We start from the raw sequence: 25,935 nt of genomic DNA, 5'->3' as shown, positions 1-25,935 counted from the left end.
AGTATACAGGGGGCAGTATATTGGACAGGTGCCCAGTCACAGGGGTCAATTCCTCCAGTCAGTATTCCATTGGCAGTATATTGGACAGGTGCTCAGTCACAGGGGTCACTTCCTCCAGTCAGTATACAGGGGGCAGTATATTGGAGAGGTGCCCAGTCCCAGGGGTCACTTCCTCCAGTCAGTATACAGGGGGCAGTATATTGGACATGTGCCCAGTCACTTCCTCCAGTCAGTATACAGGGGGCAGTATATTGGAGAGGTGCCCAGTCACTTCCTCCAGTCAGTATACAGTGGGCAGTATATTGGAGAGGTGCTCAGTCACAGGGGTCACTTCTTGCAGTCAGTATACAGGGGGCAGTATATTGACAGGTGCCCAGTCACTTCCTCCAGTCAGTATACAGGGGGCAGTATATTGGAGAGGTGCTCAGTCACAGGGGTCACTTCCTCCAGTCAGTATACAGGGGGCAGTATATTGAAGAGGTGCTCAGTCACAGGGGTCACTTCCTGCAGTCAGTATACAGGGGGCAGTATATTGGAGAGGTGCTCAGTCACAGGGGTCACTTCCTGCAGTCAGTATACAGGGGGCAGTATATTGGAGAGGTGCTCAGTCACAGGGGTCACTTCCTCCAGTCAGTATACAGGGGGCAGTATATTGGAGAGGTGCTCAGTCACAGGGGTCACTTCCTCCAGTCAGTATACAGGGGGCAGTATATTGGAGAGGTGCTCAGTCACAGGGGTCACTTCCTCCAGTCAGTATACAGGGGGCAGTATATTGGAGAGGTGCTCAGTCACAGGGGTCACTTCCTGCAGTCAGTATACAGGGGGCAGTATATTGGAGAGGTGCTCAGTCACAGGGGTCACTTCCTGCAGTCAGTATACAGGGGGCAGTATATTGGAGAGGTGCTCAGTCCCAGGGGTCACTTCCTCCAGTCAGTATACAGGGGGCAGTATATTGGAGAGGTGCTCAGTCCCAGGGGTCACTTTCTCCAGTCAGTATACAGGGGGCAGTATATTGGAGAGGTGCTCAGTCCCAGGGGTCACTTCCTCCAGTCAGTATACAGGGGGCAGTATATTGGAGAGGTGCCCAGTCACAGGGGTCACTTCCTCCAGTCAGTATACAGGGGGCAGTATATTGGAGAGGTGCCCAGTCACTTCCTCCAGTCAGTATACAGGGGGCAGTATATTGGACAGGTGCTCAGTCACAGGGGTCACTTCCTCCAGTCAGTATACAGGGGGCAGTATATTGGAGAGGTGCCCAGTCACAGGGGTCACTTCCTCCAGTCAGTATACAGGGGGCAGTATATTGGAGAGGTGCTCAGTCACAGGGGTCACTTCCTCCAGTCAGTATACAGGGGGCAGTATATTGGAGAGGTGCTCAGTCACTTCCTCCAGTCAGTATACACGGGGCAGTATATTGGAGAGGTGCCCAGTCACTTCCTCCAGTCAGTATACAGGGGGCAGTATATTGGACAGGTGCCCAGTCACAGGGGGCACTTCCTCCAGTCAGTATACAGGGGGCAGTATATTGGAGAGGTGCCCAGTCACCCCGGTCACTTCCTCATCTTTTTTTTGCAGAGTTGACATATTTTCCGCTCCTCGGGTTAATAAACATCCAGCCTTCCTCCCCGCAGCCGCCGCCTCCTCCTCCCCCAGCGCCCGCGGCAGCTCAGCCTCCTCTCTCCAGCCACAATGGAGATCAGCTTCGCGGGACACCGAGCTCTGGTTACCGGGGCGGGGAAGGGTGAGTGCGGGGCCGGAGGGATAGACGTTGCCGTCAGTGCGGTGAGTAGTGACCGCGGCTTCTCCCTGCAGGGATCGGGCGCAGCACAGCGAGGGCGCTGCGGGCGGCGGGAGCCGAGGTGATCGCTCTGAGCAGGAGCTCTGAGGACCTGGAGAGCCTGAGCCGGGAGGTAAGCGCGCTACTCTACTGCCTCCTAGAGGACTCAGCTGGTAGTTACATAAATATATTCCTCGCTGTTGGACCTGAGTGGTAATCGCATGACTCTATCGCTCTCTAGCGGCCTCCGTATGTATTGCCAGTATCACATTGCCCTATGGGTCCAGGATAGTAATTACCGCCATCTAGAGGGTGTGGACGGTAATTTCAGCATTGTACTGCACTCTAGAGGGCCCAGAAGGCAATGATACTACTATTCTGCTTTGTAGTTGACCTGGGTGGTAAGCACAGTACTCTGCTGCCCTCTAGTGTCATATGTATGTAATTTCTGGAAGGCGAGGGATAGCCACATGTACATACTACCCCCCCCCCCCCCATACAAACAGGGACGCCAACAGCGTCCAACATACATAAGACAACAACAATTCCAGACAAAAGAACAGGAAATAAAAATTGGGTGCTTTTGTCCTTCCAAGAAATATAGGCTTCATGTTTAGGTGGTAATCATTATTGGGTCATACGTCGGCAAGGGGACATCGGGATACATACTATCAGCCTTAGGGTATGTGCACACTACAGAATCCCAGCAGATCACCCGCCGTGGATTCCTCAGCTGGCAGACACACGCATCTCCGCTGGTCCCATAGGCATCATTCTATGGTTTGCCAGATTACGCCATCCACTCGAAGTATGAACCCGCTCATTCTTCAGGCTCATGGCGGAGTCTGGCAAACCATAGAATGAAGTCTATGGGAGCAGTGGAGATGGGCACGGCCGCCAGCAACTTGCGCAATCCGCAGTGGGTGTTACATCGGGATTCTGGAGTGTGCACATACCCAAATGGAGTAAAGAAAAACATTCATACATCCAGAAGATGCAAACAGAGTTAGAAACACTGGAGGCACTGCATGCCCTATAGTTGTAGCAGCCCTCGATTTGCGCCCATTACCCTTGTTTTATTGGTCACCTGGCAGGACCCTTTTACTGCCAGCCCCCAGCAATCCATCAGCTACAACAACATGGGTGACTATTGGCCATGTGAGAACAATGGCATCACAGCCATGTGCAGTGTTGGTGCCCTGTAGCCCCAGGCTAGGGGTAGTTGGTCTTTCTAATGGTGCAATGCAATGGTAATGGGTTAGGGAGCCCAGTGCTGGTTTATAAGCTCCATGGAAACCATAGGGGCCTCCTTTATGGAGTGTATGCTTCACAGTGTAGCCTATGGGACCGGCGGAGATGCACGCGGCCGCTAGCAGAGGCAAGACGCGGAATTCACGGCGGGTGATCTGCCAGGATTCCATAGTGTGCACATGCCTTAAAGACTCCCAACAGATACCTGTGATGCTACTACTCTCCCACCCCCATTCATATTGAAACTTTATGCTACTTTAAACGTATGTGCTTTTTTTGTAGGATTAAAAAGCACAGCCATTAACACATATGCTAGAGTACTGTATAGGTTGGTAGACCACATTAGAACAGCATCTCTTGTTTTCCCTTGTAGTGTCCAGGAGTGGAGACTGTGTGCGTGGACCTGGGGGACTGGTCAGCGACAGAGGCTGCTCTCAGTAATATTGGACCTGTGGACCTCCTTGTGAATAATGCGGGGGTCGCTTTGCTGCAGCCCTTTCTGGAAGTTACACAGGAAGCATTTGACAGGTAAATTAATGATTGTCAGTAATGGTGTTGGCAAACAGTATGCCTCCATTGTGTTTTATCCTTTGTCCATCATATATTTTAGGAGCTTTGATGTAAATGTGAGAGCTGCCGTCTTAGTGTCGCAGGTGAGCCATTGGCGTAGTACAGCATAGTACATAGTCTTTGAGGTTCTCATTGTAAATGCTCCCTGTATTTCCCTACAGATTGTTACCCGTCAGATGATTGAGCGCGGTGTTGGTGGAGCCATTGTCAATGTGTCCAGCCAAGCATCACAAGTAGCGTTACAGGACCACGCTGTCTACTGTAAGTATAGCACTCGGCTCTAAGAACACAGGAGTAAGGGGCTTTTTTTTTGGAGTCCTATACCTCCTCGACTGTAAGGAATATATACTATACCATGAGAAAACCTATCTTTTGATTTGGTATTACAAATGGCAGCTATCTGTATTATTGATCACAGGGATGGTGTATCAATGTGTATTTTTACCTGTCAAGTATGAAAAGTTAGGTTTTAAATGCAGGTCTTGGATGAATTATCACAGTTCGTGTGATTTCATTTTTTGGAGGAAGTCATCTTGCTTTTAATAACATTTAAAGATATGCTTTATAGCAAGCTTCATGAAACAATAGACTGCAAGGGACCCTATTCACTTCAATGGGTCTATGAGTTTTCTAAGCATGCTCTATGACCTGGCCATAGTGGAGGTGGAGGTGGAGTGGGTTAAATCTAGTTGGGGTACTAGATGTAAGATGATAGGACATTGATCCAGGGATTTTTTTCTGGTTTGGGGCAATTGGCAGTGATAAGTGAGATATTACATCTACATTTAATAAGCCCCATTGAAGCTCTGAGCTGGTTCATCAGGAGACATTTCTGTGGCTTATAGATTTGTAGAATTTTAGCTGAATGAATAAAAAAGATACTTTCACCCCCTATTAGACTAAGCTGTTTTTCTTCTTCTCTGATTAACGATAAACGACTGCAAACTAGCAGTTCTGCAAACGACCTGAAATCATTCACCAAAGAACAGTGGTACCTTGGTTTAAGAGTAACTTGGTTTAAGAGTAACTTGGTTTAAGAGCTGACAGTTTTTCAAAATTGTAACTTGGTTTAAGAGCATTGCTTTGGTTTAAGAGCTCCCTGTACTGGGTGGGAGTGCGAGTGGAGGAGGGGGGTATGGTCTGCAAAGCGGGGTCTACAGCCCTGTACTCTGACCCAGGAAGTCTCCCTAACCTTCCAAATCATAGCAGATCCACTTCAGGCTGGGGCTTACATCAGGGGACAGGACTGTGGAGGTAATATCTCCATAGCTGTAACCCCTCTCTCCCCGGCCAGAGAGTACTGCATGCATGTGCCCACATCTGTCCTGCTCATTCCTTCATGCTCCCTGCAGTCTCTGTTCGCCCTTGTGTTTCCCATCCTCTCCATTACTGTACAGTAACTTATAATATCACATATTCTGCTGTTTCTGAATGTTTGTTTCATTAGTTTCACATGTTATTCAGAATAATAAATCATTATTTTTGGGGTGTGGAACCAATTGTCTGCATTTCTATGATTTCTTATGGGAAAATTTGCTTTGGTTTAAGAGTGGATTTGGATTACAAGCATGGACCCGGAATGAATTGATCGTTTCCTGCATTCCTGCAAATTATCGCTTAAATTTGAACAGTATAACGATTTTTCATACCATAGGGCCTTTATGCTTGCTTCATTTCATCAGTGGCCAATGTTACCTAGGCGGGGCTTTTTTGCAGTTGGGCCGCACCTCCTGGCTGAGGGAGCCCAACTGCTGTGAATCCCCGCCTAGGTGACACTATCCAACAATAAAATGATGTGATTTTAGAGCAAAAAGAAGACACAGACAAGTTTTATACAGGTCAGGTATAGATGGAATGTGCAGTATCTAAGCTTGTGCATGATGCAGAGAATCGCACATAGAGTAAGGGGGGGGGTGACAGTATCACTTTAAAGTGTCACTGTTGTTGTAACTTTCAAAATCTAAATCAACAGTAGATGTGATATAAAGCAAGTTGGCAATATACATTCATTATTTTTTATTTTTTTTTTAGTTATCATGGAAAGCACGGCACTTCCTGTTTTGAGTTTTTTTTTTTTTCAAAAAACAGGAAACAGTCAGAAAACAGGAAGTCCTGTATATCCCAGGCCATCTGAGCGCTCACAGAGAGAAGGCAATCATGTGATTGATGGACACATTGAGCTGTGACTCTCTGTACTGGCCGAAATTCCTGTGTTTAGTCTGTTTTTTTTTTCCACCAGCACAAGTCAGAAAATCTGCCTGAAGGAGACAGGACCTGGATTTCTGGTTAGTTCAGCTTTGTTTTATAGCATGATAACAACAAAAAAAATAATGAATGTATATTGCAAACTTTCTTTATATCACATCTACTGTTGATTTAGATTTTGAAAGTTACGACAGGGACACTTTGACTGTATTAACCAGTGTCGGGCAACTGCTGCCCAGGAAGGTAGGAGTGCCTTTATACACCTTATATAACTGTCAGCTGAACCATCTGCCAACAGATATCTTTCCTTGCTCCTCCATGCACATGAATGGTCCCCTATAGGGAGGGGTAAGCCGCAGTTCTGATGGCGGCTTGTCACTCCCAGAACAAAAGGGTTGGGGCACTGATATTCTATCACACCCAACCCCTATCACCACCGACATTATCTGTCTGCGGAGTGTCAGGCTCTGTCGGCTAACAGTTATTTTGTTTAGGTTATTGATCCACTGACTTATTCTGATTGCCAGATCTGGAGGAATTTTTCTCTTTAAAATGAGGAAATTTTTTTTTGCCTTTCTCTGAATAAAGGGTATGTTCACAATTCTTCGAGTGGAGAGCTAAGGCGTGCGAGGTATCATATTGACACACTGAGGCAGGCGAAGCTCCGCCACAGAATTCTGCCTGTTTTAGTTAGTTTTACTTTTAGTGTGAACACACCCTAACAGTGAATGGATGGCTTTTTTCAGCCTTACAAAATATTTTACTATGCTATGTATGTGGCGGCATATAGTGCTAAGATCACTTGTTAAAGTGACTGTACCACCAGGCCCAGGCAGAAGCACTGGAGACGGGCCGACCCACCCTTGGGAGTGGGAGGAAACCCTAGCCCCTCTATGATAGGTTTCCATTGATTCTAATGGAGTCACGTCATGGAGGGGCTGGGGTTTCTTCCCACTGGGGATGGGTCAGCCGCCTCCAGTGCTTCTGCCTGGGCCTGGTGGTACAGTCACTTTAAAGGCAACCTGTCACCAAGACAATGCTATCTTATCTATCACCGCCATGTTTTAGAGCAGAAAGAGCTGAGCAGATCGATATATATCTTTGTGGGAAAAGATTCAGTATAACTTGTAACATCTTGATTGAAATCTCTGCTCCTTTTGTGATAAGGAGTCCAGTGGGCGGTGTCACTCAATGGACTGGACTCCTCAGCATGCAAACATCAGAGATTTCAATCAATAAATTACAAGTTATACTGAATCTTTTTCCATAAAGATATATATCAATCTGCTCAGCTCCTTCTGCTCTTTAGGATGATGCTGATAGCTTAGGTAGCATTTTCATGGTGACGGGTTTAGGCCATCAATGTTAGGCCCCAAGTGACTGCAGAATATAGGAGACTCGTCAGTTCTCATTTTCTTCTGTAAGGCTAGAGTTTTCCCTTATGTACAGAAAATATGTTTTTTGTGTATTTAAAAATAAATAAATAAATAAATGGATCCGAAAAACAGATTCTGCGGTATTGCAAACAACAGCAGCCAGTTTCACATACACATTAAATGGATAGAAGAAACACTGTGTGGACCTGTAAACTGTAAAAAAAAAAATGTCAGACTTTTAAATGAAAATGAAGCATTTAGAAAAACCTTTTATATTGTGAATCTACAGGTGCCACCAAAGGAGCCCTTGACATGTTAACTAAGGTGATGGCTCTCGAACTGGGACCCAAGAAGGTAAATACAGTGGTACCTTGGTTTAAGAGTAACTTGGTTTAAGAGCTCAGTTTTTTTAAATTATGACTTGGTTTAAGAGCATTGCTTTGGTTTAAGAGCTCCCTGTACTGCGTGGGAGCGCGAGTGGAGGAGGGGCATGGACTGCACAGGATGGTCTACAGCACTGTACTCTAACCCAGGAAGTCTCTCTCACCTTCCAAATCATAGCAGATACACTTCAGGCTGGGGCTTGCATCAGGGGACAGGACTGTGGAGGTAATCTCTCCATAGCAGTAACCCCTCTCTCCCCAGAGAGTGCTGCATGTATGTGCCCTATCTGCCCTGCTCATTCCTTCATGCTCCTTGCAGTCTCTGTCAGCCCTTGTGTTTCCCATCCTCTCCATTACTGTACAGTAACTTATATCACATATTCTGCTAGTTTCTGAATGTTTGTATCATTTGTTTTACATGTTATTCAGAATAATAAATCCCTATTTTTGGGGTGGGGAACCAATTGTCTGCATTTCTATGATTTCTTATGGGAAAATTTGCTTTGGTTTAAGAGCGGATTAGGATTACAAGCACAGTCCCGGAAAGAATTATGCTTGTAATTCAAGGCACCGCTGTATATCTGTTTTTAATATTTAACTAATGGCATGTGCATATTAAGACCACATTTGGCAGAGGTTTTAGCAAGTGGACAAGCACAGGACTTGTTTTTAAACATTAACTATATAGACCAGTCCTTGGATACATGGTTAGGTTGTATCTAACAATTAACAAATACCCTACTGTATAGTAAATTGGCCACACAACAACTCTCTCAGATCTGTATACAAGGAGGTACAGTATACAGTGAAATTCTCCTCTTTGTTACAGATTCGTGTAAATTGTGTGAATCCTACTGTAGTGATGACTGACATGGGACGCGCCAACTGGAGTGACGCTCACAAAGCTGCTCCAATGCTGAATCGGATCCCATTAGGTCGCTTTGCTGGTAAGTAATGTCTGATCAAATGACTACAGGAACCTGAGAACCTATGAGTGATATCTAGAGCAATATACAGTTCTGGCACTATTACATGATGTAGTACTCCAAGACTACTAAGGATGCACTATAATATAGGATCAATGAGGACCCCTACAATCGGCAGTGTGATGGGACACTGTGTCCGCTTCACCGTCTATCCAGGTACACAGTGCGACAGATATTAGTATAGGGCAGTATCTGGTACTGAAGCCTTGCTTTATGATACCTATGGCGTCATCTTATTGGTGGGGGTCCCACTGATCATACATTGATCCTAAAGACTAGCGCACGAAAACCCCCATCATGTGTTTATCGATCATACATGAAGCAATACATTAGATAGGTTTGTCCACATGTCTGATTAAAGGGATCATCCAGCTCTACAAAAACATGGCCACTTTTCCCCCTACTGTTGTCTCCAGTTCGGGTGTGGTTTCCAAGTAAGCTCCATTTACTTCAATGGAACGGAGGAGTTTCAAGTTTAAAGGGGTTATCCAGCGCTACAAAAACATGGACACTTTCTTCCAGAGACAGCCCCACTCTTGTCTCCAGCTTGGGTGGGGTTTTGCTGCTCAGTTCCATTGAAGTGAATAGAGCTTACTTGCAAACCGCACATGAACTGGAGACAAGAGTCGAGTTGTCTCTGAAAGAAAGTGGCCATGTTTTTGTAGCACTGGATAGCCTTTAAGGCATATATTCTATAGAACAACCAGAGGGCCATATATATTAGGTGTACAGTAGACGCCGCTATAATCAGTACTGTAGATCGGAGGCAAACTGACTGTTGTATGGGCTAATAATGTTGTGTTTCTTGCTGCGTTTCAGAGGTGGATGAGGTGGTGCACAGCATTCTCTTCCTGCTCAGTGATAAAAGCGCCATGATCACCGGCTCCTGCCTCCCTGTGGATGGAGGATACCTGGTCACCTGACTGACAGAGTAAGGATTCCTCAGGTTGGTGGAGAATCCTGGTGCGCTGGCTCCTTACATGTCTGAGCTGTAAAACAAACCTGATATTCTGTCATAGCACTGGATATATTTGTTTGTCCTTTAAGCTTTCCTTGTGAGAGGAAATGTGATTATAGCTAGAACAAGCTTGTGTAATGAAAGCATATATCTGTAGGACCAGCAAGCAGTTGGTGCTCTGCCAGCCTCACAGCCTGATCAATAAACCATTACTGGAAACACTCGGGCCTGGATAATTGACTGGATGACCATGGGCTTGGGGAGGGGTAGTGAGACTGGTGAAACCACGAGCAGCATGGTGAGATTTATTATGTACAGCCTTAAACTATATCATTACAGATTATGTATAATATCTACAGTCACACAGAGATTGGACGAAGAATAAGGGTCCCATTACATGTTCGGATAAAGGCCGATCAATATTGTAAAGGAGCGCCGAACTGATAGATCGGCACTCGTTTATTGGGACTATTACACGGCCTGATAATCGTTCAGCAGGGGCTGCAGTGACATTATTGGTGATGTCTGTGAAGCCCTTGCCCAAACAGTAAATACTTCACCTGTCCACACTCCCGGTGTTTTCCTGTGCTCTGTATGATTGGCTGAGTGGCCTGTCAACTCAGACGGGCCGCTCTGAAGCCACAGCACAGTACCGGGATGCATACAGAGCGCAAGAAAACCCTGGGAGTGTGGACAGGTGAATTATTTACTGTATGGGCAATCGTCAGCCTTTGGGTGTGCATCGCTATTACATGTAGCGATTCGGCGTCTGCGGACAATGATTTGGGGTCTGGGCCTAAAGAAACGATCGGATGATCGATGTCTCTATTGCACAGAACGTTAAATGGCCAAATCGCACACATTTTGGCACATTTAAACCATGCCACACTCATGGCACGGAAATTTTTTGATTTCAGCAACTAATTTTTAGTTGCTGAATTTCTAGCAACAGATCTACCATGTATGAATATGTCCTAAGCAAGAACCAGGAGAGGGACATGAACATAAGAAAACTATAAGGGAAAGACATGCACCGGATATACGCATACATCCACTGACACACATCTAAAGCATTAAAGGGATGGAATGACTAAAACATGAATGAGAGCTGCTGCTATCATCAGAGTGTTTCACGTGAGTATGCTATAAATGACTATGATAGAAATGTCTCTTTAAATGTCCTTTCTATTACTTGCGCACATGTACAGTATATTATGCACTAAAAGGTCAATACTCTAAGCTGAATGATTATTCAAGCAATACCTTCACGGGTATGTGTAAAACGTGCAGAAAACATCTGCAGGGGGCAAATACTTTCCTCAGCTCTGTTTATTCTTCTTGCACTACTGTTCTTTCTCTGTGCACATGACCTTGGCTGGTGACTGTCCAGACAGTGTAAAATGAACCTTGTACCCAGCTATGCTGAACTGGTAAGTATTTCTGCCACTTCATGCCTGTTGTTTAGAAATCTAAAACCTGTAAATGTCAGGGTCCATTCCTTGCTGATTGTATTATACTGTATAAATGCTGGGGTTGGCGCATACCCTAAGAAAGCAGGGGCGGCATTACACCAAGCCTAGCCACGGTTTCCTCCATCCCCCCCATGGATCCCCCCCGCCGCCTGGCAGTAGAGATGACAGGAGCGCAGAAGACTACTCGCCTACTCCCCGCGTGCCAGTAAACATAGGAGAGTAGTTGTTTTCTGTGCTGCTGTCATCTCTGCTGCCATGTGGCAGGGGGGCTGCTTTTCTGTTGAGGGATCCATGCTGCGATCCTCCTCTGGTCATCGCGGCACGGATCGTGTGAATGAGGCCTTACAGTTGTCGTATTGACCCTGGAAGACTTGTAGTGTTTTGCGATATGCTGTGACAAAGTGCCATGCACCAAAAGCCTTTATACATAAAAATACATAAAATCATAGTAATAAAGATAGCAGACAACTTGTTTTTTTTTTTTTAAACAAAATGTTATTTAAGTACACCCATAGATATTAAACTGTGCCTTCTTATATAGACAGCTTGTACACTGGCAATGTTGTTTTAACCATCAGTACATTGGCTGAAGTATTAAATGATTACCATGGCTTGTCATAAAGCAAGGTGTTCACATACTCACAAGTTAATACCAAATTGATAACATGAACTACATGATTCACAGATTTCTTGTAACCAGGACACAGAACAAGAAAACCAGACATTATCCCCATGCAATAGAAATATCAGATGGCCAGTGATTAATAATGCACCATGACACAGGCAGACCACCCTCTTCCTTTACCAGTAAAGTTCATTTGCAGGTGGTAAACCGGTCCGTATAGCATCTCTGCAAAAGGGATCCTACTGCTGTGCCATATACACAGTGTCAGGTATCGCATACTCATGCGGAGGGGGTCGCCCATGTCTAGACCCATCACTTCGAACTGGAAGTATAGTAGAAGTCAACCTCCTCTGAGTGGTTCGCTGTGTCACCCATCCCCCTCCCACCCCATGCTCTGTACATTCACAAAACACTAAACCACGGAAAACATCTGCAGGTCTCCGTCCACCCCACGTTCCACTCCGGTGAGGTTTCACATCTTTGGAAAGAGATGGTATGAGTTTGGTCCAGCTTCCAGTCTATCGGTGCTCAGAAAACTGTACATTTCTTGCCAGGTCGCTTGACGGGGGGAGGACAGAGGACGGCACGGATAGCTTCATCAAACACAGTCTTCAGACCACGCTGGGTGAGGGCCGAGCACTCTAAGTACTTGACAGAACCTTACACATAGAACAATCATAGTTACCAACTGCTTCCCAGTCATGTAGTCTACATATAGGTGATTTAGGATATGCCGCTTTAAGATTAAATTTAAGAAATGTGTCTTAAAATTCTTTGTGTGAACTTTTTCCTTTTTTTAATTTTAATTTTCTAGTTATATATTATGATGATTAACAATATGGCCACAACAACATCCCACATGACATCCTATAAGTGATTTATGTCAGTGGAGTTCCAACCACAAGTACACAAGAACAGGGGTCTCCTGTCCCCTGTCTGAATGGAGTGGTGGCCGAGCACGTACATTGTCACTTCATTCAAACTGTATGGGACTGCTGGAATCCTGAAGACTCTGAGTAGGAGGAGTACACATGCTCATTCACACTATTCAAACAGGGGACGTCTGTTCTTGTCATCAGTGAGGGAACACTATGGTAAAGTGTCTTTTTCTGAATGAATTTAGCACTACTTAGTATCAGTAGAATAAGCTATGTTGATCCACATTATTGAAGAAGCCTTGCTCAGGACTCAGGAATGATTTTTGGGGGAAGTGGCAAAAAGACTGGAATACTACTACCTAAACCTTATTTTAACCAACTGTAGAAGCCCACAACTACAATAGGAAATTACAAATGTTATTTTTTTCCCCCATAAAACTAGAGCTTTAGGTGACTTGTATATGGGCCAACAGGCTGTAGATAATGAGTTCTGATCTGAGTGATCAGCACTTATTTGCTGATCCTCCACAAGGCTCAATCAATTATGCATCCCTTTAAATTTAAAATTGTGCCCATCTTTCAAATGGGTGTCCAAAAGATCCAATCGCCCAACTACAGTGCGTTTGCTTATTTGTTGGCTGATAGCTGGTCCTTTTACACTGGCCAATTATCGGGAACGAGTGTGATGAGGAACGTCCATTTGCCCAATAATGAGCCCATGTAAAAACCAGGTTGAAATTAGATTCAGTTTTTTAAAGGCAACCTGTCATTGCTTTCATGCTGCCGATCCATATGAGTATTTCCATCTCAGAAAGGGATGGAATATTGCTAGGGTATACCATCACTTTAATGTTCAGTGGGGCTCTGATCTCTGGAACCCTCACTGATCATAAAAATTCACAGCACAGTGCAGAGAAAGAATCTGTGAGGGTCCTAGCAATGTCGTAAACAGCCAGATGCACAGATCAGTGCAGGGCAACGTCTATGGGGCAAGTATCCAAGACAAAAGGCAATGGTCCAGTATCTGTACATTTAAAATATTCCCAGCTTAATTACAGTCTTTTGAAGTGGTACTGTCACCCCCCTGTGTGCAGTTCTCCACACCATCCACAAGCAAAAATGCAGAGAATTCAATATGTACCTGTATAAAAATGTCTGTGTCTTCCTTTTGCTCTAATATTGCTTCATTTCATCAGTGGATACTGTCAAGTAGGTGGGGCTTCATGACAGGTGTGCCCCAACTGCCCTGAAGCCCCAGCTAGTTGACGTTGCCCACCGATAAAATGAAGCGAGGGTAAGGGTGGGTTACAGTATCACTTTAAAATCCAGTCAGATACAAATAGAAGGTGGAGATAGCATCCCTGACACATCTCAGTCCAACATGTCCATTCAGTTATCCATTTTCTTTCATGTACCTTACCTATTTCTCGAGCCATGGCTAGACCCTGGGGATATGTGATCGGAGATAGCCTTTTGTCCCTTAATCGTTCAATGGTGTCTTTGTCATCCCTCAGATCCAGTTTTGTTCCCACCAAAATGATAGGTGTGTTAGGACAATGGTGTCGTACTTCCGGATACCACTACAGAGAAATGTGTATGTTTAGAAGCTTACATCACATCTGCTGAGCGATCATCACATATGTTTATGAGAAGATACATCATTTATACATTATCTATATATTGTCATGGATATAACTATTATTAGGAAATTAGAGAGAAGCAAGTCAAATCTCATACATGTCAAATGGATTTAGTCAATGTATGTCAAAGGCAGGAAAACTGGTGGAATAACGCATAGTGGGTGAGTTTTGTGCACGAGCCTTATTGTATCTCAATAGGGCTTGTGCACTGATCTCGCCCAGCATGGGCATATCCATGGCAACCCGACCTTCCGGCAGCAGGAGTGACTGATGTCTTAGGGCCCCCTCTGGCACCAGGGCCTATGTGCAACTGCTACCTCTGTACCCCCTATAGTTACACCCCTCTGTCTGAATCATGGGCACCTAATTGAAAACTGCCCCCAGCCTGCACTGCGTTGCTGACCCTTGGATGTAAGATTATGTTGGCTTACACAGTATAGGTATATATTTACTGCTTGTTACCTTTGCTCTGACGTTCTCAAAAGACGCAGGGCTGACAAGGGAGAAGCAGATCAAGAATACATCCTGGAGGAGAAAATAATGATGATATATTAGTATGGATCAATACTGTAACCAATAAGTTTCCTCAGCTTAGTAGATCAATACAGTGGTCCTTCAATTTAGAATATTAATTGGTTTCAGGGCGACCATTGTATGTTGAAAATATTGTATCTTGAGACTAAAACTCTATGGAAAACTGATAATTGCTTCTAAAGCCCCAACATGTCATCCAGAAATAAGCAGAAATTAGGATTTAAGGGAGAAAAAAACTGATGCATTTGTGTGCATCCGTTTTGATCCGTTTTTCCATTGACTTTCATTATATAAAAAAAATGGATCCGTTTTTTTGATGGACACAAAAGTAGTGTTAACATTGAAAACGGATCAAAACGGATGCACACAAATGCATCAGTTTTCCATCCGGTTTTTGCAAAAAAAATGGATGAAAAAAAAAAGTTTTGCAAAAACACAGTGTGAACCTAGCCTAAGTAATATGGGTAAAGCACGTCCTTATACACAACAGTCAGATAGAGCTACTGGAGCCTGTAAAGTACTTTCTATGTAGAGGACCAGAGTGTTTTCAGGGTCCAGAAAAATAAAATGAAGCCGCCCTCACCTGGTGCTCAAAGGAGCAGCTCAGCCTGGCACAGGTAAAAAGCAGTACGGGACATGCAGTATCACACTATACTATAGAGAGGAGATACTAGACACACACAGCAGTACAGGACATGTAGTATCACACTGTACTGTAGAGGAGATACTAGACACACAGCAGTACAGGACATGTAGTATCACACTATACTTTAGAGAGGAGATATCAGACACACACACAGCAGTACAGGACATGTAGTATCACACTGTACTGTAGAGGAGATACTAGACACACAGCAGTACAGGACATGTAGTATCACACTATACTGTAGAGAGGAGATATCAGACACACACAGCAGTACAGGACATATAGTATCACACTATTGTCTAAATACAATAAAACAAGATCATGCCTGAAATTTGTTATAGTATACCAGCAACAAAGAAAATTGCAGAAAAGATGTAAAATATTTCCATATAGTAGATGTTATTTCAGGTTCATAATAAATATTGGAGTTAACCGTAATAGCAAATCATTGCTGCCAGAAATTTATTAGGAAAACAGTATCTGCTTCTGAAGTAAAACAAATAAGAACAACAAACAAACTATTAACTGCAGCCAGACTGGTACCAGCCAATCCCCAGCCAATCTAAGCTCATGTTATGGCTTACTTATCTTCATTTTTTTTACTCTAAAGAATGGGGTTGAAGGGATTGTCTCCAAAACATGAACCTCTGTCAATGTGCCCTGGAAAAGTGTCTCCTGCTCAGGAGGAACTAAAGCATCCATAAATTACATGGGCGGACATCCTTTCAATAGCTAGCAAGCACTGCTACATTTCCCCAGCAAAGGAACATGTAATACTAGATGCGACTCGGTGATCACAGCAGATCACAATGGCGACAGAAGCTGCACCTACTGGGTCAGCAATCACAGGCTGTCTCCTGTCAGTCAGCACATTGACAACCTCCAGTGCTAAGTAGCATAAATGCCTCACTCACCGTCTGAGGGTAGGACAAGGGCCGGAGTCTGTCATAATCTTCTTGACCTGCTGTGTCCCAAAGCCCCAGATTGACCGGTTTTCCATCTACCATCACATTGGCGGAGTAGTTATCAAACCTATGCAATAAGATTTAGGAAACATTTCACTTGTAGTACAAAAAACAAACAAACATTAAGGGTGCGTTCACACATACAGCAGATTTGAGGTTGCAGATTCAGGCTGGGTTCACACTATGTATATTTGAGGCTGTATTTGGTCCTCATGTCAGGTCCTCATAGCAACCAAAACCAGGAGTGGATTGAAAACACAGAAAGGATCTGTCCACACAATGTTGAAATTGAGTGGATGGCTGCCATATAATGGTAAATAACTTCCATTATTTCAATACAACAGCCGTTGTTTTAAAATAACAGCAAATATTTGCCATTAAATGACGGCCATCCACTCAATTACAACACTATGTGAACAGAGCCTTTCTGTGTTTTCAATCCACTCCTTGTTTTGGTTGCTATACAGCCTCAAATATACGTAGTGTGAACATAGCCTCAATGTAAAGTAACTCTGGGCCATCAAATCTGCTGTGGATCTGCTGCAGATTCAAATCTGCGCCATCAAATCTGCAAATCTGTACGTGATCCTGCATGTGCGTTCACACGTACAGGATCTGCAGCTCGGCAGCAGATTTGATGGTGCAGATTTGATACTGTGTTCATTTAGTTAGATCAAATCTGCTGCGGATCAGCTGCGGATCTGCAGCAGAAAATCCGCTGCGATGCAGTGTGTGTGAAGCTACCCACAGCCGTCATTTTCCCTGTCCTTCTTATAAACATATATGCTTGATTAGAAGGTCATGTGTACTCCATGTGTGAGGGCACTGACTAATAATACCTTGAGAGCTAGATTTAGATCTGAGAGCATTTAGATTTAATACATCCAATCCTGCTTTTCCACAGCATCATCTGTTGGGGGACAGTTGGGGGGTCCCATACACATAAGATTCTGTAGTTAACTTGTCCAGAGATTCCCATTAAAACGTGGCTGAATGGTCGAAATCACTATGGGTATTGTAATGTTAATCCATATAACAAAACCCAGATGATAAAAAATAGCACAATATTTGTTGGCTTGGAGGAGGATTGAATGTGTGTGCCCATTTTGAGGAACAACCCTAGAGGAGATATGTTAGCATTTTTGCATGGATGGTCCTCAGTATAGTGAAATCTAATATACAGTAAAATCTAATTGTCCAGAACCTCATATAACAGATGATCTAGTTAAGTTCTATCAAGTCCTGGGAATGTTGGATTAAATGAAATCTACAATCTATAAGGAGAGTCATTTGCTTCCATTGTTTTTGCCTCATATTACAGGCAGGGAGGGAGAGGAGGCCCCACGAGGAGCTCCACATATTTTAGCTTCCTACAAAGTATTACACAAAGCTTTAGATTTAGTATGATATCAGATTTTTCTTATTCTGAGGGGAATGATCACAAACTGCATATCATCCAAGCGATGTCTGGCCATCCTGCCAACATGTCTGGCACCTATGCCAGCTTTCCAGTCCCCAAAGCCATCAACCCTCAGACACACAGGGCCTGAATACTCACACAGTCGGGATGTATTCTCCGGGAAATGCATTTGTTGTATAGCTGATCAGAAGACAAGTTTTCCCCACGGCTCTGCAGAGACATAAACACAAGCATTGGCATCCATACAAATGGCTGAATATTATATCGAAGTGTATGTAACATTCATGGAGTCACTAAATACTCAAGGAAAAAAAGGCCTTGTTTTGTCTGCATTTATAGTCAGATATAAGAATTATATAGGACTTTAGAAATCATTAGATTCGGTCTGCATAGCCTAATATCTCTCTGATCAGTATTGGTCCAACCTTCTATGATCAATAACATAAAGGGGCTCTTCTAAGCTCCAGGTCAGCCTATTACAGTGTACACTAGGTAAACAGAACAAGATTGGAGGAAATGAGGCACAGCCTGGGTGTTTTAGGAAACATATCACATATAGAAGTCATTGATATGCCATCAATGTATCCGGCAGGAAATCTTTTAACCTAACTCCAGATACAAAGTTGCCCCCATCCACAAGAGCTGAGCCCTCAGCAGTGTTCAAAAGACCCTTAAAGGGGTTATCCAGTGGTACAAAAACATGGCCACTTTCTTTCAGAGACAACATGACTCTTGTTTCATTCACTTCAATGGAACTGAGCAGCAAAAAAACACCCAAGCTGGAGACAAGAGTGGGGCTGTCTCTGGAAGAAAGTGGCCATGTTTTTGTAGCACTGGACAACCCCTTTAATAGAATGCATGTGAACCACTTTATTTATTCAGCCACTGTTCTTGGAATTGGCAGGGGTCCCACCAATTAGCTACTTATATTAACATCTGTGGATAGGGGAAAACTGCATTTTGGGACATCTCTGTTACATCTAATGCATTGTGCTGCCTACGGACTCCAAGAAAGGAAAATAAGGTAATGCATTTTCCACATATATAAATATTAAAGGGCAACTCCAGTGATTTTTTATTTCTTTCAAAAGGACTTATTAGAACTCATTTACTTCCATTAGGGATGGTCTGAACCTGCCGAGGTTCGGGTTTGTACGAATCCAGACTCTCGGCAATGATTCCCGTTGTCTTAAACCTCCGTGCAGAGGGTGGATACAGTGGGAGGACCGCCTGGAAAATCGGGATACAGCCACAGCCATAGGCTGTATCACAGTTTTACAGGCGGTCTTCCCGCTGTATCCACCCTCTCCACGGAGGTTTAAGACTGCGGGAATCATTGCCGAAAGTCCGGGTTCGTCCGAACCTCGGCAGGTTCGGAGCATCCCTAACTTCTATTAAAAAAATCTTAAGTCTTCCAGTACTTATTAGCTGCTGAATGTCCTACATATCTATGTCTATGACATACAGCAGCTGATAAGTACTGGAAGACTTGAGATTTTTTAATAGAAGTAAATTAAAAAATCTCTATCACTTTCTGATACCAGTTAATTTAAAAAAAGAATTCTGTGGAGTTGCCCTTTAAGGTTTTACCATGGATTTCACCCTCCTTGGCGAGATCTGTGCCAAAACCCCTTCTCCTTAGTTAGTTGGTATATACTCTGTTGTGCAAAATCTGCACTAAAAACCCTACATGATGACTTTACATGTGATCAAGGCCTGAAATTACACCCCTTACTGTTCTCTTCATCAGACCCATGGCAGGATGTGACCACAGCAGTAACACCCCCCCCCCCCCCCCCCCCCCCCATTAAATTACACACAAAATTGCCTAGTGTGAGGCTGAAGAAGACAAAATGCCGGCAGAAAACCATTCATTTGGCTGATCTCTATTTTATGACATGTAGGTGCATTTTATATAGGAAAGTATACACTGTAAAGCATACACTCCATAAAGGAGGCCCCTATGATTTCCATGGAGCTTATGAACCAGCACTGGGTTCCCTAACCCATTACCATTGCACCATTAGAAAGACCAACTACCCCTAGCCTGGGGCTACAGGGCACCAACACTGCACATGGTTGTGATGCCATTGTTCTCACATGGCCAATAGTCACCCATGTTGTTGTAGCTGATGGATTGCTGGGGGCTGGCAGTAAAAGGGTCCTGCCAGGTGACCAACAAAACAGGTGTAATGGGCGCAGATAAAGGGCTGCTACAACTATAAGGCATGTAGTGCCTCCAGTGTTTCTAAATGTTAGCATTTGCTGGATGTATGAATGTTTTTCTTTACTATATTACAATGCAATATTTTAACTATATAATGCTACAGGTTGCATTTCTGGATAAAAGGCCACCTAAATATTTCAGAACATCTGTCAACCTCACCACACATATATGTGAACTGTGCAATACAGCCAATATTATGGAATATATGTAACATCATCTACTCATATAGATACAGACTAGATAGCATACTGTATAATAGAATCATGTAATGCTTTGCTGACCTATACAGCTGATGAAGATATACCTGGCCCAATTTATATATATGTTTCTTTATTTATGCCTGGCCCAATACTATCTATCTATCTAATTATATACCTGGTCCAATGCTATACACTGTGTGTATCCCTAGCATGTTATATGCATGGCACAATACTATATATAAACATATCCTTACCATCTTATATACTTATATACCTGGACCAATACTAATATATCTATATATATATATATATATCTCTATATATATATATATCTATATATATATATATATATATATATATATATATATATATATATATATATATATATATATAGTGTGTGTGTGTTTCTTTATATATACCTGGCCCAGTGTAGTGTATGTACTCCTACCATTTTATATACCTTCTCCAATACTATATATGTATCCCTAGATTGTTATATGCCTGGCCCAGTGTACTGTATGTATTCCCAGCATGTTATATCCCTTCTCCAATACTATACAGTATATGTATCGCTAGCATGTTGTATGCCTGGCCCAGTGTAGTGTATATACTCCCAGCATGTTATATACCTTCTCCAATACTATATATGTATCCCTAGCATGTTGTATGCCTGGCCCAGTGCAGTGTATGTATCCCCAGCATGTTGTTTGCCTGGCCCAGTGCAGTGTATATACTCCCCTGTGCAGTGTATGTATCCCCAGCATGTTGTATGCCTGGCCCAGTGCAGTGTATGTATTCCCAGCATGTTGTATGCCTGGCCCAGTGCAGTGTATATATTCCCAGCATGTTGTACGCCTGGCCCAGTGCAGTGTATGTATCCCCAGCATGTTGCAGGCATACTCCCCTGTGCAGTGTATATATCCCCAGCATGTTATATACCTGGCCCAGTGCAGTGTATATATCCCCAGCATGCTGTATGCCTGGCCCAGTGCAGTGTATGTATCCCCAGCATGCTGTATGCCTGGCCCAGTGCAGTGTATATACTCCCCTGTGCAGTGTATGTATCCCCAGCATGCTGTATGCCTGGCCCAGTGCAGTGTATATATCCCCAGCATGCTGTATACCTGGCCCAGTGCAGTGTATATATCCCCAGCATGCTGTATGCCTGGCCCAGTGCAGTGTATGTATCCCCAGCATGTTGTATACCTGGCCCAGTGCAGTGTATGTATCCCCAGCATGTTGTATACCTGGCCCAGTGCAGTGTATGTATCCCCAGCATGTTGTATACCTGGCCCAGTGCAGTGTAGTGTATATATTCCCAGCATGTTGTATGCCTGGCCCAGTGCAGTGTATATACTCCCCTGTGCAGTGTATATATCCCCAGCATGCTGTATACCTGGCCCAGTGCAGTGTATATATCCCCAGCATGCTGTATGCCTGGCCCAGTGCAGTGTATGTATCCCCAGCATGCTGTATGCCTGGCCCTGTGCAGTGTATATATCCCCAGCATGCTGTATGCCTGGCCCAGTGCAGTGTATATATTCCCAGCATGCTGTATACCTGGCCCAGTGCAGTGTATATATCCCCAGCATGCTGTATGCCTGGCCCAGTGCAGTGTATGTATTCCCAGCATGTTGTATGCCTGGCCCAGTGCAGTGTATGTATTCCCAGCATGTTGTATGCCTGGCCCAGTGCAGTGTATGTATTCCCAGCATGTTGTATGCCTGGCCCAGTGCAGTGTATATATCCCCAGCATGCTGTATACCTGGCCCAGTGCAGTGTATATACTCCCCTGTGCAGTGTATATATTCCCAGCATGCTGTATACCTGGCCCAGTGCAGTGTATATATCCCCAGCATGCTGTATACCTGGCCCAGTGCAGTGTAGTGTATATATTCCCAGCATGTTGTATGCCTGGCCCAGTGCAGTGTATATACTCCCCTGTGCAGTGTATATATCCCCAGCATGCTGTATGCCTGGCCCAGTGCAGTGTATATATCCCCAGCATGCTGTATGCCTGGCCCAGTGCAGTGTATATACTCCCCTGTGCAGTGTATATATCCCCAGCATGCTGTATGCCTGGCCCAGTGCAGTGTATATATCCCCAGCATGCTGTATGCCTGGCCCAGTGCAGTGTATATACTCCCCTGTGCAGTGTATATATCCCCAGCATGCTGTATACCTGGCCCAGTGCAGTGTATATATCCCCAGCATGCTGTATACCTGGCCCAGTGCAGTGTATATATCCCCAGCATGCTGTATGCCTGGCCCAGTGCAGTGTATATACTCCCCTGTGCAGATGTGCCTGTCTGCTATAGTGTGCTGCCAGCAGGTAGCTGTCTGCATAGGATTTGCTGGGTGTAGACAGTGCTCAGCCCCAGGAGCCCCCAGGGTGTGAGGTCCATGTGCAGTGTGTGGAGATGACAATGCTGTATGGATGGAGGCCAGATGTGTGAGCACACAGCCCGGCCATACAGGATACCTGGCCATATCAGTGGGTGCAGCCAGGATGATAGAGGATCATTACACCCGGGCTCCGCCTCTGCATCACCATACACCCGGCGGGTCACAGCACGGCTGCTCTACAGACACTTACCCATCTCCCACTACCACGCATTTGATGGCCTGCATTTCACGAGCGACTGTCAAAGGGCTAAAGGCAAAACACCGGAGAAACCGGGAGCTGGAGAGGCTGGAGGAGCCGGAGTGATGGGAACTGACATCCGAATGATGACGGAAATAACCGAAAGCTGTCGGAAATTAATGAGACACATTTCTATGGAGACGGAAATAGCCGAATGTCAGTCCGAAGACGGCGGAAAGAGCCGAGCGGCCCCGAGTGTTACCGGAAACAGACGAGACGAGAACTACAGAGGCGGAAATGGCCGAGTACAGAAATAGTGCTAGAGCTGAGCAAACTGGATGAGCTTCCTGAACACCCTTATATATGTGATATTACTATGGTACAATACTCTGAATAAGAATATACAACATGTCTATCTTATTCTTATACAGTTGTCGTTTCCCTGGTTGGTTGCATACCCACTATAGATGCATACAGACAGTAGAGGCATACACACTGCAGAGGCATACCCACCATAGAGGCATACACACTGCAGAGGCATACAGACAGTAAAGGCATACACACTGCAGAGGCATACAGACAGTAAAGGCATACCCACTATAGAGGCATACAGACAGTAGAGGTATACCCACCATAGAGGCATACAGACAGTAGAGTGATACCCACCATAGGGGCATACACACTGCAGAGGCATACAGACATTAGAGGCATACCCACCATAGACGCATACACACTGCAGAGGCATACACACAGTAGAGGTATACCCATCATAGTCATACAGACAGTAGAAGCATACACACTGCAGAGGCATACAGACAGTAGAAGCATACCCACCATAGAGGCATACAGACAGTAGAGTGATACCCACCATAGACGCATACACACTAGAAGCATACCCATCATAGATGCATACAGACAGTAGAGTGATACCCACCATAGAGGCATACAGACAGTAGAGTGATACCCACCATAGACACATACACACTGCAGAGGCATACAGACATTAGAGGCATACCCACTATAGAAGCATACAGACAGTAGAGGTATACCCACTATAGAGGCATACAGACAGTAGAGGTATACCCATCATAGAGGCATACAGACAGTAGAGGCATACCCACTATAGAGGCATAAACACAGTAGAGTCATACCCACCATAGAGGCATACCCATCATAGAGGCATACAGACTGTAGAGGCATACCCACTATAAAAGCATACACACCACAGAGGCTTGTCCACCATAACATTACTTTACCCGCCAGATGCCTCAGATGCTCTAAAAAAAAGTCTCGAACTTAACAATATGTTTAAACCCCCTCCCCCATAGAGGAGATAGTTTAAAAAAAAAAACAAAACAAAACAATTTAATGCCATGGTGGCAGACCCACTGCAGAGGAATATCCGCATAAAGGCTTACCCACAATAGAGGCATACCCACCACAGAGGCTTACACATCATAAAGGCATAGTACCCACCTTAAAGTGTATCCACCGTAGAGGTATACCCACATAAAGGCAGTAGTGGATTATAATAGGTCCTTTTTGGGCGGTAGCCCGGGGCCCATAGTCACCCAAACAGACTTAGACTTTCAGTGGAGTATTGTCCCTGGATACAGTTTTGAAATTATTAGCAAAAAAATTATGCTTTTTTACCATGATTTTGCACAGATCAGGGCAGCATGACATTATTTATCCTGTGCTATGAACACCATGCTAGTGCTGCCATATGTACAGTAGGGTAGGGGGGCCCAGGATTGGTAAACAGCCATAAAGGCATACCCTCCTTAAAGCGTATCCACCGTAGAGGCATACCCACAGTAGAGGATGGACAACGCTGAGCTCCTGCTTCCCAGCATTTTTCTGCAGCCATCAAGAAAAGTTTTGGGAAAGGTCAGATACAAAAAAGACCTCTCTCATTGAACTCTGCAATATTTTTTTGTAGTGCAAAACATACTATTTAGGCCATGTTTGCTGCAAAATGTATCTAATTAACAAGCAAAGGGGGCATTTATAACTCTTCTGGTTCCTCTACTGGAAGCAATATAGCACCCTAAAGGAGCACAGTGTAAGACTGGTGTAACACAATTTGATTATACCATATATACCCAAGCCAAAAGGTAAATCCCCTTTACACCAGTTTTTTTGTTTGTTTCTTTCTTTCTTTCTTGCACATTTGAGATAGAAATGCACCAATGTTATTTACTACCAGGATCTTGTAAACAGGACTGGACTTTTAGTTGTTCAACCTATGTGGCTGCACAAGGTGCATCACCAGTCACCACTTAGGCTGGGTTCACATTGCATTTTTGCAATCCGTTCAACGTATCCGTTTTTAATTGGTTACTTTTAACGGGCAGAAAAATGTAGTCAACACTACTTTTGTGTCCGTTAAAAAAAACGCATCTGTTTCGATCCTTTTTTTTTTTTTTTTTTATAATGGAAGTCAATGGAAAAACGTATCCAAACGGATGACACACAATTGCATCTGTTTTTTCCATAAAACATATACGTTAAATAGATTGCAAAAATACAGTGTGAACCCAGCCTTAAAGGGGGCACCATTGGCCTTGAAGGCCTGGCCACCTAGAGTGTGCAACCCAAGCCTCAATCTTGCCTAATGGTGTGTTTACACAGACAGATTAATCTGACAGATCCTTGAAGCTAAAGCCAGGAATTGATTTGAAAAGAGGAGAAATCTCAGACTTTCCTTTATGACCTTTTCCCTGTTTATATTCTGTTCCTGGCTTTGGCTTCAAATATCTGTCAGATAAATCTGTCTGTATAAATGCACCATAAGTTGGTAGAAAAACAGGTATATTCTACCTTATCAGGTTCATTGATTGGGCACCAAACGGAAGAATAAGTCAGTAGAAGGTAATGCACAGGGCACCAGCTATGAGGTGAGGTGGTTGATATAAAATAAAATGAACAAACTTCAGAAATGTGAAACATAATTTTTTTTATTTAAAATTAATTATTAAACATACAAAATGCATCAAGTACAAAATAAATTAATATCTCATGATAAAGGATGTGGGTACAGTATTCAGAAGAGTCTTCAACTCTCCTGTAACTTTATCCGCATGTGTCTCAGGCTTAATAATTGAAGGCACTTACTGAGTGTCCACCACTTATGGCTTACTGGACATACGGGGGAGGTTTATCAAACATGGTGTAAAGTAAAACTGGCTCAGTTACCCCTAGCAACCAATCAGATTCCACCTTTCATTTTCCAAAG

At 44.1% G+C, this 25,935-nt stretch overlaps 2 protein-coding genes across 2 annotated transcripts; one reads left to right on the top strand and one right to left on the bottom strand.

Moving 5' to 3' along the window:
* The first annotated feature begins 1,633 nt into the window (after positions 1–1,633).
* On the top strand, positions 1,634–9,727 carry DCXR (dicarbonyl and L-xylulose reductase). Its single transcript, XM_069952132.1, has 8 exons — positions 1,634–1,741; positions 1,813–1,910; positions 3,402–3,556; positions 3,639–3,681; positions 3,760–3,859; positions 7,469–7,533; positions 8,392–8,509; positions 9,368–9,727. Exons 1-8 carry the CDS (start codon positions 1,690–1,692, stop codon positions 9,469–9,471), a joined length of 735 nt encoding a protein of 244 aa, XP_069808233.1. The 5' UTR covers positions 1,634–1,689; the 3' UTR covers positions 9,472–9,727.
* Positions 9,728–11,480: 1,753 nt separating this feature from the next.
* On the bottom strand, positions 11,481–22,952 carry RAC3 (Rac family small GTPase 3). Its single transcript, XM_069952134.1, has 6 exons — positions 22,710–22,952; positions 17,825–17,896; positions 16,216–16,333; positions 14,584–14,646; positions 13,902–14,061; positions 11,481–12,262 (listed from the first exon to the last, which is right to left on the bottom strand). The coding sequence occupies exons 1-6, from the start codon at positions 22,742–22,744 to the stop codon at positions 12,132–12,134; spliced, it is 579 nt and encodes a 192-aa protein (XP_069808235.1). The 5' UTR covers positions 22,745–22,952; the 3' UTR covers positions 11,481–12,131.
* Between the last annotated feature and the right edge of the window lie 2,983 nt (positions 22,953–25,935).

The sequence above is a fragment of the Dendropsophus ebraccatus genome, chromosome 14, assembly GCF_027789765.1.
Source record: "Dendropsophus ebraccatus isolate aDenEbr1 chromosome 14, aDenEbr1.pat, whole genome shotgun sequence".
In the NCBI taxonomy this organism is placed as follows: Eukaryota; Metazoa; Chordata; class Amphibia; order Anura; family Hylidae; genus Dendropsophus; species Dendropsophus ebraccatus.
This window is presented reverse-complemented; position numbering and strand designations above follow the sequence as displayed.

Excerpts from the sequence above, each read along its gene's own strand:
- RAC3 (XM_069952134.1), bottom strand. The coding sequence starts at position 22,744 with ATGCAGGCCATCAAATGCGTGGTAGTGGGAGATGG. Across the intron at positions 16,334-17,824 it reads GGAGAATACATCCCGACTGT|GTTTGATAACTACTCCGCCA; the intron begins GTGAGTATTCAG and ends CTTATTGCATAG. Across the intron at positions 14,647-16,215 it reads CCTTGTCCTACCCTCAGACG|GATGTATTCTTGATCTGCTT; the intron begins GTGAGTGAGGCA and ends TTTCTCCTCCAG.
- DCXR (XM_069952132.1), top strand. The coding sequence starts at position 1,690 with ATGGAGATCAGCTTCGCGGGACACCGAGCTCTGGTTACCGGGGCGGGG. Across the intron at positions 1,742-1,812 it reads GGTTACCGGGGCGGGGAAGG|GGATCGGGCGCAGCACAGCG; the intron begins GTGAGTGCGGGG and ends TTCTCCCTGCAG. Across the intron at positions 3,557-3,638 it reads ACACAGGAAGCATTTGACAG|GAGCTTTGATGTAAATGTGA; the intron begins GTAAATTAATGA and ends CATATATTTTAG.